Raw genomic sequence first — 14,651 nt, 5'->3', positions numbered from 1 at the left:
GCCTGCCCTGCCCCTGCCCGGCGCCGGGCACCGCGCGGCCCCCGCCGCAAGATGTCGGCCCGCGGGGGCGGCCTCAATCCGCGGGGATCTGCCGTTTGTACCGCCGAGCGAGGGGTGCGGGGCCTCTTCCCTGCCGGGCCCCTAGCGGAGCTGCCAGGCCCCGCGCCACCATGTTCTTTCGGGGCCGGACTCCGCGCGCTCAAAATGTCCCTCCTCGGCCCGGCGCCGCTGCCCGCCAGGAGTTGGGCTCGGAGCGGCGGCGGCGCGCGGCTCTGCAACAAGTCCCGGCCGGGCCGGCGCGCTCCAACTTGCGGCGGGCGGTGCCGCGGCGCTCCTCCGGACCCGGAGCGGAGCGCTCAACGCCTCGGGTCGCCGGGGGCGGAAGGGCGGCCCGGCGGTGGAGTGCGGCCCTGCCCGGGGGAGGCCCCGCTCGGCCCGGAGGCCGCGGCCGTGCCTCGTTTCCTGGTCAGGCCGGAGCCATAGCTGCGTCTGTGGCCGTAGGAGCGCTGCTGAGAATTTGAGGCGTAGTGGAAGCGGCCCCTGGCCCATGCGTTTTCTTGTAGCGGGGAAATAGTTGCGTTCACCAAGCACAAAGTTATAGACACGGTGCAGCAGGGGCAGTAACCTCACTCTGGTTGTGGATGCACCGTCAATCTCAGCTGGTTATGGAGATGTAAAGATCCTTAGTGAAAGTGGCATATGGGTAGCATAACATTTATGTTTTAGCGTGGATTTTACTGCAGTATTACAATATGTACCACACAATACAAAATGACTGTTCTCACGGTGATAGGAATTGGGTATTTGAGTACGTTGGACTCACTGGTACTCTGACACAGGCAGTGTTACACACAGGTTTCTTTCTGCTGAAGTGCCGCTCTTGGCAGTGGTGTCACCTGTAGCACCGTGTTTGCTCTCAGGCTTAGCAGCAGCATTAGCTGCTTTGCCGTTTTGCGGTAATAGGCCTTGTTTTTAATCTCCACAAACAGTTTCAGGAATGAGAGGATGTGTCGTGCTAGGCCCCTTGTGTAATCCCCATATGAAAATGGAAGGGAGTTCAGTTTTGCTGGGGGAGAGGTGGAGAGTGGCATTTGTGTGTGGTGAGCACTTAGTGCGAGTCACAACCAGCCACACGGGGCCATTCCCTGCTGCCGGCAGTGAGGCAGCACCAAGATCTGTGCTGGCCGTGGCTGTGTGCAGGGGATGGTGTGCTCTGTTTGGTGCCTCTGTGCAGCTGTTGGGAAGCTGCTTGGGTAGGTTTGCATCCAGGGTAGGTGGTGTATTTCATGGTTATGGTGGCAGCATACATAATATTGTCTGTTCAGTACTGTTGCTCTTAAATCATATTCTTGTTCTGTTTTTCTCTTACACAGTTTAATATCTTTATAAGTCAGCTTTATTGCGTGGATCTTTCCCGTTCTCCCCCCACTCCCTGTCCAGCAGCCCCCCTGGTGGGCACGCAGTGAACGCAGCTCACACGTGTCATTGTTGTTTGCATGTGTGGTTGACTTCTTTATTTACACGTGCACGAGGCAGATAGCAATTCCATTGCCAGTTCCAGTGTTTTCTCGCTGTTTACTTTGAGTGGTTGAGTTTGAGAGTACTGATTCACTTTAAATACAAAACTGATTTTCATACTTGCAGGAAACGTTTGAGCCTTGAGTGGAAGGCGTCTGTGCAGACCTAGGGACTGGCTGTGGGCTTAATCTAATTTGGTAATTAGAGAGGAGTGAGAAAGGAGTGTATTCCATCCAGAACAATTACAAATCACTCGCAGATGGTTTCAGCAGGATGCAAAAATAACAGGTTCCTCCCAGCTACAACACGTATCCTACGGGCTCCTGGCTGCGCTGTGACCTGGTGTTTGTCTATTTGAGGGAGGGGCAGTAATTCCTAAAAGAAGCTTTTTAACACAAAGCGTCTTTGCTAAAACTGAAATATTTCAACACCGCAGATCTTAACACCTTGCCTACTTTGGTGAGACTTTGTTCTCCGTGTCAGAACACACACGTGCCTGCTACTCGCATGGAATTTTCTCTCCCGCCCAGCGTCTCTATTTGCACGAGATTTGGTCTCAAAACCCACTCAGAGTGCTGCTGCAATTCCCACCCTGTGTCACCTCAGACGTGTGTGGCTGCCTGGCTGCAGCTGCACTCTCTGGTCCTCTGCTCTGGGAGCTGCCGGCCCCGGCTCACACCCTGCTCAAGCTCTGCGCTGCAGCTTGTCTGTTCTGGGACACACAGCTCTCCTCCATGCAGCCGCCCAGTGACTGGAGCGCGAGTTGTAGTGTTACATAAAGGGCTCCGGGCTGAGAGCGCTGTGTCAGAGCGCAGGAGGGGGTGGGGGAGCATAGGAGGAGGAGGAAGCAGATCCGAGCGGGCTTCCTCTCGTGTGTGCTGCCTGCACGTCACAGTGCTGCCGGAGCTCATAGCAGAAACTTGATTGGTGTGGACTCAGAGATGGTTGGTCTAAATACTCATACATAATTTAAATTGATCTACTCTTAAATTAAAAAAACAAAAGCAACAGGGAATGCCCTAATTCAAAACATACCAAGACCCACATTTTTGGTGGGAAGAAGCCCTCCTTGAGTTGGTTGAAGTATATACCTGACATGTTGAAGTTGCTGCTGTGGCACTTACAGCTGTTCCTGCTGTGTGTGCAGCACTGTGCATGGTGTGTAGGAGACAGGGAACTCACTGGGAGAATGAATGCTCTCCTGTTCCTCGCAAACACAATTAACTTTGAGAACCACTGTGGCATAAGCATGTTTCCAAAGAAGTCACATTTTCTTAGCACTTCAAGAAGGAGGGTGGCGTTGGGAATAGAGCTGCACAAGCTTCCCCTGGCAGTGGATGCAGCTCTGTGCAGGGCGCTGCCTTTGGATACTGGGGACTTCGCTGAAAGAGAGAGGATGCACGGGAGAAGCACAGCGTGAGCAGCCTGCGTGCAAGGCTGTGGTCAGTGCTGGCTTAGGAAGTGCCTTCAAGGCAGCAGCAGGCAAAGGATGGTCACCTGGGGCTCACTGCTGGGGCACGCCACTGGCTGAGGCCAGGCTGTTGCTGCAAGCAAGCAGTGGCACCGCTGTTACAGTGCATGCAGCATCTTCAGTTCATGGTTTGTGCTTTGCTGTTCTGGTACAGCTTGCTGTGTACCTTGTTACAAGGAAGTGCCTGGTGAGGCTGGATAGGGCCAACGCTCAGCTTGTGCAAGATTTCTGAACTGCTGGACGCTGTTTGTGTAAATGGTGAAGAAATTGAGTGGTCTTAGGGGGATTTGAAGGTAGAAAGAGGAAGCAATTGAGCTTCCCAGGGCACATGGGTGTTCGGAAGTTTAAGAGTTACCCCTACTGCCTCAGGATAGTTTGTTACTGTTAGAACAGGGCTATAAATCTTGATAAGCGATCTCGTGGTAGGGGTGCTGTTGTGGGGCACTTCAGCTTGGAACTGCTGAGTAGCTGCAGCCAGAGGGCTGTTTCCCAGGAGCTAATGCAGGCTTTGCTGCAGTAACGTGTTTAGAGCTTGAGTGTTCCTGTTAATAAACAGTTACTTCAGATGGGCTGAGCAATGCATAACGCACTCCAGCGTGTAGGCCTCCAGCACTTGGCGTTGTGCTCCCGAGCGCTCCTTGCAGCCTGTCCATATGTGCCGTGTCATCGGATTTTCTAATTAATGTAAATATTCTGCAGGTGTTTCAAGTACATGTTCATGGTTTCAGAAAGACGCACTATATCGTAACGCATATGCTGAATCAGTGCTGCCATTTCACGTTGTAGCTAATTACTCTGTCTTCCACTACAGGTTGCACAGAGCATTGAGGATCATCATCAAGAAGTAATTGCTTTCTGCAGAGAAAAAGGTTTCCATGGTTTGGTTGCGTATGACTCCGATTATGCATTGTGCAACATCCCATACTATTTCAGTGCCCATGCCCTAAAACTGAGCCGTAATGGGAAAAGTCTCACAACAAGCCAATACCTAATGCATGAAGTTGCCAAGCAACTGGACCTGAATCCAAATCGCTTTCCTATTTTTGCTGCTCTTTTAGGTAAGTGAAGTAATAAAAGAACTTGGTGCTACTCATCGGACTTATGATTTCAGTTCCTATTAAACATTTTAAAGTGTGTGTATGATTTGACAAGGCATTTCTGTAAAACCATCCCTTTGTTTTAGTCATTCTGACCGCTCTTGAAGTAGGATGCAATTTTATTTTATTTATTTTTTATTTTTTAATGAGGTCAGGCAGATGCCAGTTTTGTAGCGACCTGTGAGTGATGCTGACTATGGCTGTCTGGAAACAAGAGTAGGAAGTAAGAATTCTGCAGAGCTCTGCCTTGCCAAACTGTTCTCAGTGTTGGGGGTGGAGAGGGGAATTCAGGACACTTGCAGTTCTACTAGTTCTGATCTGACATTGCATATGAAGTCTGATTTTAGTAATACACTTTTGTGACGGGAAAAGTGTACTTTTCTGTCTTCCAAATAATGTATATGAAGCGGAGATTTTTGCACTGCAGGGACTTTTCCCCCTCCAGGTAGATATTGAATGAATATGACAGCTGCATTAGAAGTTCAGTAAAATTCAGTAGAACACCACAGAAAGTCTGAATGATCAGCCTCTCTCCTCTCCACCAGCTTTGTTTGGATAGTTCTTTAGCCCTCCTGCTTCTAAGGCTAAGTGATGCAAGATTTTTAAGGACCATAGATCAAACTAACTTGAATTTCACATCTCTGCTGGCATGGGATGTTTTTAACATTGTTAAACATAACACTGTATTCCCACCACAGTGGTGCAGCACAGCGCATGGTCTGGCTGTCTTGGATGGAAGAGTGAATTAAAAGCTAATAGTGTTCACTCCAACGAGTAAGATTTATTTTTAAGAGTATTCTGACTTCACTTGGGTTAATGAGCACAGAGTGGCCATGTTGTTGATCATGTCGAATTGAACAGAGAAATTCAGCAAACTGGATTTTCTTTTTGTTTTCTCACTGACTTTGTATTTTGGTGTGGGCATGTGATATAAACGAAACTCTTATTTGAAAGCTGCAAACGAGAGAGGCTATGCAATACTGCTTTTGCATAATGATATTTTAATAGTCTTTAATATTAAATTGTTTCTAGTCCAGGCGGATACCTTCCGTGTAAGAAGGAAAGAGCCAGAGCATCTCAGAGTAGAAAGCCACAGGTGTAGGACTAGCTGAAGCTGGTTTTTTTTAGTGTGATTTTTTCCTATTGAGAGCGGTTACCTGCTTTCCTGGCTGTGGGGAAGAGTGGCAGATGATTGGCTGAGCTGCAGTTTAAAACAAAAGCTGCATAAATTACACTGCGCACTACTATTGCTGGGCTTTGTTTTGGATTCTATAAATAAGTTGTTGAATGCCAATTCAGTGAGTAAGAATTACTGTTTGAAGAGCAGTTTCACAGTTGCAGATACGCTTTATAGAATTAATGTGAAGTATGTGTTAATATGTTGTTTTAACTTGTAAAAGCCTTACAGTTGCTTGGCCAGTTGAGCCGTGTTACATTAAATGTTGTGCAAAAAGCACAGGGGTAACTTTTTTTTGAAGGCTTTGAAATTTTCTGGAAGAAGCTCCTGAGTATTTTCTCTCGATATAATATTTTTATTTGCTTTTAGGAGAAAAAAAAAAACCAAAAACCTGGGGTCATTTCAGATCATTAGTAGAGACGTTTTTTAGCTTTTTTTTTTTCCAAATTGGTCCAGAGGTTCAGAAAACAGTTCAGATAGAAGTTTAGCTTTGTGTATTCCTTTGTGTGTGCATTCAGTATGAGTGAGCGAAAGAGAACATTGTTGGAAGACAAAGCTAGAACAGAAGATACTCAGAGTTCTTACTGTGATGAGTAATTTTGTATGTTAGTGAATGTTAGGAAAGCTAGGTATTTGGTGATATAAACGAAGATTCTGTAAGCTTACAACAAATAGATACTGTTTGATTTGAAGTACTGGGAATGTTTCTCAACTTCGACATTCTCAGGAATAAAGTAACTTAGTTTTTTAATGAAATATTGAATACGTATTTGCACGTGATTGTGTGCAGCATGCGGCATGTTAAGCAGGCTAGCTTACTCAGATCTATTATTTTTATTTTATTCTTTTATACATATGTCTGGGGGCATGAGTGTCTCTTCTGCCTTTGTTCCTATGGCCTCTTCGGGTGTCTTTTGAATGTTGTAAGTAGAATGAAGGAAATCACAATGGGAAAGTATAACTGAGCCCTTGGTTACATGGGAAGGTGTACGAAACTGTTACGTTGCTTTTCAGTTCTGGGTGCAACAACACAAACTACTGCTGGTTCTAGTCGTTTGTTTTGGAATAAATTAATGTGTTCTGAAATAACAGCAGTTAAGCTGCTAGTTTAATGCTTACAATTAGTGATGGACAGCTGTCAGAAAAGCTCTATTGGTATTCAGCTTCAGCTCTGCAAATCACTTTCCTTGCATAGAGAAAACTCCACTAGTTTTCAGATACTTTCTTGTCATTAACTTCAAGAGTGAATCTTGGGATATGGAAGAGATGAAAAGTCTTGAATGATTTTGCCAAACATTCAACAGTAGGAGGAACATGTGGAAGGACACCTAAATAGACTGTAAAAGAAAACATTCTTGATAGCAAATTCTTTGGGATTATGTTACATTTCTGGATACCATCTCTGTGTGTGAGTATCCAGCTCAATGTTTTTCTGACTGTACCAACCAGGCAGATTTTTAAAGAGGCTTGTTTGTTAGGTCTAATAGGCTTTTCCTTCTTACAACTTCCCATTCAAAATTGGCTTTACAGTTCTGACTTCGTAATATAAGAGCATCCTTGTCATGGCTAGTTATAAAGTGACCAGGATAATGTGCCCTCTGAGAGTGTACTTACGAAGAGTTCTACCCTAATCCCTGTTAATGTAAACAGGGAGTTGACTTTGGTTCTTTTGTAATTTTTGACTCGAGCACCTAAGAACTGTTAAAAAAAAAAAAAAAAGTGTGTGTGGGGGGTGATAGAGAAAAACAGATGCAGCGTGAGGTATAGGGCTGTACATTAGTCAACTCTTTAAAAGGGGTAGTGGCTTCAATTACTTTCTAATTGCTTTAAAAAAACAACAACAACAAAAAGCAACCTAAGGCATACACTGTAATAAGCCATTAAAATGGGAAAAATCGATATATGTTGAGGTTGTTCAGCCAGGTCAAGAAATAGAGGTTGCTTATATAACGTTGATCTCTTTCCCACTGTGGCAGTGCTTTGTAACATGTGTCTGGTTATGTGGGCTCGTTCTGTTTCTCAGTAAAATTTTAGAACCGCTCAAGATAAGTACAGCATCACCTGGTACCTGAGTATGGAAGGTGCTGCCACGCTTCAGCATACGGAATTCTAAAACTCAGCACGTGGTGAGAATTGATCGAATGGTCAGACTGTCAAATATGTGTGTTCAAGAGGATGGAATTAACTGAAGTGACAGATGGAGACCAAACAGGATTGAAGTTTTGGTAGAAGGGAGAGAAGCTCTGATTATTTTAAGATAATCCTAGAATCTGCAGGAGTTGCCATTAGTTATTACAAAAATGTATGGTGGTCTGGCTGTAATTGATTTTTCTCAGACCTGCATTACGAGGGCTGTCTAATCCTACCTCGATTAGATTAGTAAGAACGTGGCTGTTATAGACAGACCTGTTGAATCTTTCTGATGTGAGTTTCAAGTTTAGCTCCTAATGAATAAAGATCATAATTTCTTCCTGGTGGAGACCTCAGGAGGAGGTGAAGTACTGATTGGACAAGACTTGCCTCTCTGGAAGATACCCACTAGTCACCAGGTGATGGACAGCTTTCTTCATTTTCACATGTTCCAGAGCATTAAAAGCAAATTCAAATATTTTCCAGGCAAAATATTAAGAAAATGGTTGTGGTTAATTTAGCACTGTAGCGTTCTTTGAGTTAGATGAGAGCTTGAGATATTGTCCAAAATGAAATGCAGAAAAAAACTCCAAAGCATCCAACCTGTAGGCATATTGACAGCAATGAAAATTATACATTCACTGCTCATCTGCTACTCTATCAAAACCAAGTATTGAGAATGTTTATAAGTTTTCTACTGAAAGTGTAACAGTACGTTCTGTCTTGTTCTCTATAAAGTTTGAAGTCGCAGGCACTGAACTCTGTCAGAGGATGATTAGTTAGTCTTCAGTTGATTTTTTTATGAACATCATGCGCTCTGTAAAACAAAACAGTCTTTTAAGCGATCTTCCATGCGGCGTGAGCAGTTCTGTAGCTAGAGCTATCATCTTTGCTCATTGGAGCAACTAAGGAAGTTCCTAATCACTTTGATGCCATCAGCCCAGGCTCTTGTCTGGCTTGGTAGGTCAGTAAAAGATCTTCAAGAACTGCGAACCTGCTAGGTGTTACTGGAGCTTCTAGCGTCCCTGGGGGCTAGATAAACCTGCCTGCTGTGTCATGGAGCAGCAGCTGTGATGTGCATTGCTTACAGCATGTGCTGGGATGCAGGATGGGCTTTCTGACTTGTTGGAGAGCAGCTGAGTGTGTTCGTGCACCACCCAGCCCAATTGCAAAAGCCTTGTAAGGATCCTCTAATAAGACGTGCCAGATGAGGTTGATGCCGCGTGTTGTGATGGGCTCTCTTGCTTCTCTAAGTGACCTGGGTTTGCTGAACAGTGCTCCTTAGACAGGGAATTTTGTGGGAATGGCAATACTAATGAGGCTTTTCTGGAGTAACAAAAAGATACCTGCAGGTTTAATCTATCATTGGGAACATTTTTATTGGGAACTGAGGACTGACGGCAGATTTTTTTTTTGTTGCATGTAGAATCAGTGTGTAATATTTTAAGAGGTATTTCTGAAATAAAGTTCTGTGTTTTTTCTAGGTAATCATATTCTACCTGATGAAGATTTGGCTTCATTTCATTGGAGTTTACTTGGTCCAGAACATCCACTAGCTTCACTTAAGGTACAATTTTATGTAACTGCTAGTGATTAAGCTAAAATCAGTCATAACAGTTAATCAGAGCAGTGTAATAGATTAATACTTAAAATGTTTTGCTAGTATAATAAAGAGCAAGAGGAGGCTTATTCAGGAAGGCTCAGGTTAGCCTGCATAGCTCACGCAGATTTTTGAGTCACAGCAGCTATGCAAAGCTCTTGTTCTCAGTCATCCTCCAGTGTTCCTCTCCACTGACTGCAGAGGATACCTGGGGTGATTAGCCTTACCAGGCTAAACTTAGCCTTTGTGATCCCCCCTCGGTGCCCTTCAGCTACGTGAGCTGTACTCCCAATAGCTTCACTGTGTGGTTTCACTTTGAGAATGTAGCTTCTCTCTATTTATTTTTTTTTTTTAGAGGAGAATTTTTTACTCTAGTCATGTTCTTCAACCATCAGAAGTAATTAGCAGGGTATCTTCCTACTAAATTATTTTCTACTGATCTGAGTTTGTGTGTAACTGTCACTTATCTGTACCTGTTAAATTAAGGTGTAAATATACCAGTGTTGGTTGTGCAAGAAAATCAATGTGGTCTGTCTTCAGTAGGTTATTTTTTTATTATTTTTTTCTGTGGAAGTAGCTTGTCTGATGCTCTTAGTTTACAGTATGTCTGTTCTGCTGCTTCATCAAACTTGCTTTGTGCATCTGCCAAGAAGCTGTAAGAGGGAACGTGGACACACTGGAGAATGGAGTAATAGTGATGTATCTGTCTCTCTGCTGCAGTAGACATATCTTTTTCTCCTAAGGTGTTCCATACAGCAAATGAATTTGCTTTTTGTAAATTCTACAAGCTTTTTTTCTTGACACTCCTAATGTTTCTTAAGCACTGGAAAAATTCAACTTATTTTGCTCAAGGTAGAACTTAAAAACAGATTCAAGATTTTCAGCAGAATTTTTTAGGCTTTCACATGTCTTGCTTAGCAAACAGCTGTGACAATTTGATGTTACACTCATCCCCTTTTTTGCTACTGCTCCTGTTTTTAGGAAGGTAAGTGTCGTCATGTCATAATCATGAAACAATACCAACGTGCATGTTTGCCACAACCTTATGATATTTGAGATGAAAAAATGAAAGAATAAAGGATTGTGCCTGTATTTTTGTTTTTGACTGAGATGGATAAGACGTAGGACTTCTCTCAAAGTGCTTGATAAAACTTTCTCATGTGTAGAGCACTTCCCTGAGTTTCAGACTGAGTAGATCTATATTGTAGGAAGTTCACAATATGATTGCAGAGATCTTTTGAAAAGCCGTCTAAATGCTCACTGAATTACTTGACTAGAATGAAAATTACTTTGTCATCTTTCCTTTTGCATTTACATTTTCAGTGAAAGCATCAGTTGAGCTTTTTACCTGACATCCTAAGGAAATGAAACTTGTTTCCTTAGAGATCATTGGGCTCATTTAAGCAGTCCTCACTTTGTTTAATCTCTTGACCAATGATAATCAGGTTTGAAAGCAGTTCCCATCCGACTGTTGCGGGCTCTGTGAAAACCGATACTTGGTTATTGATGAAGAAGACCCAAATTATTGCCCTTACTGAGGGGGAAAAGGCACAACACATTGCTTCATTTCACAGCCACTGGCTGGCCAATTATTAAGTGCATAGGCCCAAACTAACTGCAGCATTTCTGTCTCCTGACTGATAACCGTGCCAAAAGAGTCAGAGAAGCTGGGCTGAGGCATAAAGGGCAGAAGTTTATAGGAAAGCAGTCTTCATTAGTTACTGGTCATGGAACAACTTGGGTTTTTAGCTTCAGTTTCAACCATACTTGTGGTTTGAAGTCATAACTTGCTTCAGTAGCTCTTAGCTCAATTTTATTTCATATGATGTAGCATCTCAATGATGTCATTACAACTATCTCTGTGGAGATAGATTTTGTTAATTGCAGATGTGCAGGAAACAACTTTGCTTCTAAATTTTATGGGTGTTTAATAAAATTTGAGGCACGTTTATGTTAGCCATAAGTTAGAGAGCAAGAAGTAATTCCAGGACAATTAAAAAATCACAAGCTATCATAAAAGCTAGAAAGGGGTGGGAATTAGGGGCTGTACTATCAAATGTTGCTTTTTTGCCTCTATTTAGAGTTACTGTTAAGAATTTTTCAAACCCAGGGCTCTTATTCCACACCTCATTCAGCTCATTTAGTGTTTAAAAATCTTACTGTTGCATAAATATTTTAATATTTTATATCTAAGTATAATTTTGAGCATCAGTGCTAACCATTTCAGTTCCTAGTGGCTTGGTTAGTTGCTTGTCGGTGAGATCTACGACAGATAATGACATACAATTTATTTTCCTCATTCCTTCTCAAACTTTTATTATGAGACAAAATGGTTACTCTTCCTAGAAGAGAAGCTTTACTACTTCACCAAGTATGACGTATAATAAAATTACCAGTCTTCACTGGTAGAAAATTGGCATGTCTGCCAAGGAGTGGAAAGGAACCTAACTGTCATGAAAGCATCTGTACCTGCCTGTCATAAGGCACCAACAACAGCAACAGTGAAATTCTGTCGACAGATTTAAATGAGATTACTTGAAATTGAAACTGGAAGAGTTGTTAGAATTCCTGAGACAGAATTTGGCTGCTAGACCTGGTCTGGAAGCTAGCATTATAGTGTGTTTTATTTGTGTACTTCAGGATGTATTTTTGAGACATCTAGAAAAAAAAATTGCTTCCCATTCTGGAACACTTGCTACAGAATGGAGGTTCAAAGTCAATGTATTTTTGCATCAGAATTGAATTAGGAGAGATACTTCTTATCTCTAGAATGAGTTGATGTTGACCTGGGAGAATGCAGCATCAAAGAAATGCAAGTTCTTACAGACAAGGGAAAGGTAATCTTAGAAACGAGCCTTAGCAAACTTCCCTTTTTGGAAAGAGAAGAATATGCAGGGAAACTATATGAGATGGATGTCTTCATTTGTGATGGATTATCTTCCTGTTAGGATGGATTTGAAAGGATGGATTTGCTGAACTCTGACAAGCCCTTGATATGCCCACCATACGATATATCAAATCTATTTTTACCTGACAAAATTATCTGTCTAATCTCCTTGGCTGCTCAGTAGAGGAACAAAAAGAGATGCTTCCAGAAGGCAATCCAGAAATACGCAAGTTAGGCTGCTTCTGTGAATTGCTCTAGGTTCTTGTCTTTCTCCATTGACTTCAGAGGATGTCTGCCAGAGGGGGACTGAATAGGTGCTCGATGTGCTACAGCTCAGATGCTACTCTTAAAATATGCTTAATGTATTCTCTTGCTGAATGTGAAGGATCATCACAGTGGTGATTCAGGCTGGAAAGGGCCTGGAGAGGTCATCCAGTCCAAACTCCTGCTCAAAACATGGTCAACTTGAGGTCAGAACAGGTTGCTTGGTGCTTTACCTAGACTTGCCTTGAAAACCTCTGTGGTTGGAGATTGCACAACCTGTCTGGACAGCCTGCTCCACAGCCTGACAATCCCCATGGGAAGAATGTTTTTACTGGCACATGAACTAGACTCATCTTGTGTCAGTCTGTGCCTTTCATCTTTTGTCCTTCTGCAGAGCACAGCCATGCAGAGTATGGCTCCGTGCTTTTGGTAACCTTTTAGTGGGCATTGGAAGGCTGCTGCAGTGTACTGCTGGGTACATTGCATGTACTTGTCTCTGCCAGACTGAATAAGCTGTAGTCTTTCAGCCCTTTCTCACAGACCAAGCTCTCCAACTCCTTCACAGTCTTTATGGCTTTCAGCTGAACTTGCTCAGCTTTCTTGACCTCTGTCTCATACTGGGAGCCCAAAGCTGAATGCACTGTTGTGGAGCTCCAAGGAGCTGCAGCCATCCCAAGCTTGGTCAGCTAGCTGTACTCTTGGGGTGCAGGCCTGGCCCCAGCTGGCCTATGCTCTCTGCCCCACTGGCTCACCTTCAGCTTGCCCCGGGCTTCCTTGACGCAGCTCCGGCCCGTGCAGTGACCAGGTGCAATGCCTGCTTTTGTACTTGTTGAATTGCTTAAGGTTCCTAGTGGCCTGTTTGTCTCACTTGTCTAGGTCTTCCTGGATGGCAGCCCAGGCCTCGAGTTCATGGTGCTGTGTAGGAATGTGATGCAGATCCTCTCATGTCACTTGCCTGTGTCATCCCTTGAGTTTGTGCTTGTGCTCTTTTCTTTTTGCCATCTTTTGGTTCCCTGGTTTAGACTTGATTTTCTCACAGTCATAGGAGTAAGTCCTTAGCAAGGCTCTGTGTATCCTAGCCACCACCGTGGTATGCAGAAGAAATAGAAAGAGGTCGGTTATCCAACTAAGATGAAGGGAGTAGGGAAAGGGGAGAATTTCTGACTTAAGGGAATTTCTATCTTAAGGGAAAAGCTGAGCTTCTCTGGTTTGACAGGATTTGAAGTCATTCTGTGAACTTGCCTCTTCAGAAAGCTTTTTGTTACATCAGATGCATTACAAGCCCATAAGATTAAATGTATTTAACCTTCAGAGGCTGAGACAAGATGCAAACTGGATGAGATCTCAGCAGAAATTACTAAACAAAAATAACAAAGCCCAGATAACTTGTATTTCTCAGATCTTCAGCCTTTTCCCTCACCAGTGTAGAAAATGTTCCCAGTGCGTCACCTCACAATAACTGAACGGTCAATGTCTCTTTTTCAGTGGTTTGAAAACAAAAGTAAACTGATTATCTGTTTCCAGCAGGCACAACGGTGAATGCTGGTAGTGGTGTTGATTAGCCTTTAAAGGCTTCGTGGCCTGGAGATGGTGGCAACTCTAGATGTCCCTGAATGGGGGAGTTTTTCCAAGCATAGCTTAAGTGCTTCCTACAGTATCCTAATAATCTGGTGGAGTTCCATATATGTGAACCTTTTCCTTTCTGATAAAGCAGTTTTGTGAGTTTATTTTGTCAAAACCAAGGCTTTTTTAAAAACGTTATCTTTCAGCTTCGAGGCTTGTAATGTTGCTCTCAGCCTCTCGTTTTGACAAATACCTTTGTAGAATTAATTTCCTCTCCCAACTTAATCCTGCCAAAGTGCATTAGTAGGTCGCTTGTGATTCTTGTCAGCAATCCTTCATGAAATGAGTCTTTCTAGAACTAGGCAAATGCATTTTTCAGATGTCACACATGTTGAGAGAATGAGGTTAGAAAACATAATCTACCTCCATGTTTGCCTTTTCAAAATCCATTTTTCATGTTGTTTGTATGAAACTCTTCTGTAGATGATAAGGAAAAACATAGCTTCTATGAAGTAACCTCTTCTAACAAAAAATTGGAAAAATATGATTCTGATTTTGTTCTGAAATTCTTTTAAGTGCAGCTAACAACAAGTTTGAATAATTAACAGCTTTTCTGTAAATTCTGCTGCTCTCTTTCCCATGCCTAATACTGAGGATTTACCTTATATTTTAATTCACACATGATTAGAAACTCATTTATGATCCAGTGCAAAATTGAAATTCTGGATTGCCAGAAAGTTCTAAAATGGATAGAAATCTTCTTAATAACAGGAAAGTTGATCTTATTTCTCCACTTTTCTGTTTTGGCTTCTGTGTAGCTCACGGTACGTTTCAATCTGAAGGTGTTCTCACTTATGGGTTAGGTAGAGAAAAAGAAAATCCAGATGTCTGAAATGTCTGTAAATCTGTAATTTAAGAAGGTCTCACATCAGGAGTTAAGAGTA

General features: G+C 43.0%; 1 protein-coding gene across 2 annotated transcripts in view; it reads left to right on the top strand.

Annotated features, from left to right (window-relative positions):
- Window positions 3,783–14,651, top strand: part of FAM120A (family with sequence similarity 120A) — a 48,461-nt gene continuing 37,592 nt past the window's right edge. Inside the window, exons 1-2 of one of the 2 annotated variants that reach the window (XM_021409288.1) lie at window positions 3,783–4,047; window positions 8,878–8,960. In XM_021409288.1, the coding sequence (XP_021264963.1) occupies window positions 3,981–4,047; window positions 8,878–8,960 (150 nt within the window). In that variant the 5' untranslated portion in view covers window positions 3,783–3,980. The remainder of the gene's footprint in view (window positions 4,048–8,877; window positions 8,961–14,651) is intronic. The other variant, XM_021409287.1, reaches the window with a different exon arrangement.

The sequence above is a fragment of the Numida meleagris genome, chromosome 11 (assembly GCF_002078875.1).
Source record: "Numida meleagris isolate 19003 breed g44 Domestic line chromosome 11, NumMel1.0, whole genome shotgun sequence".
Taxonomy (NCBI): Eukaryota; Metazoa; Chordata; class Aves; order Galliformes; family Numididae; genus Numida; species Numida meleagris.
Note: the sequence above shows the minus strand (reverse complement) of the source record. Positions and strands in the feature narration are given on the sequence as shown.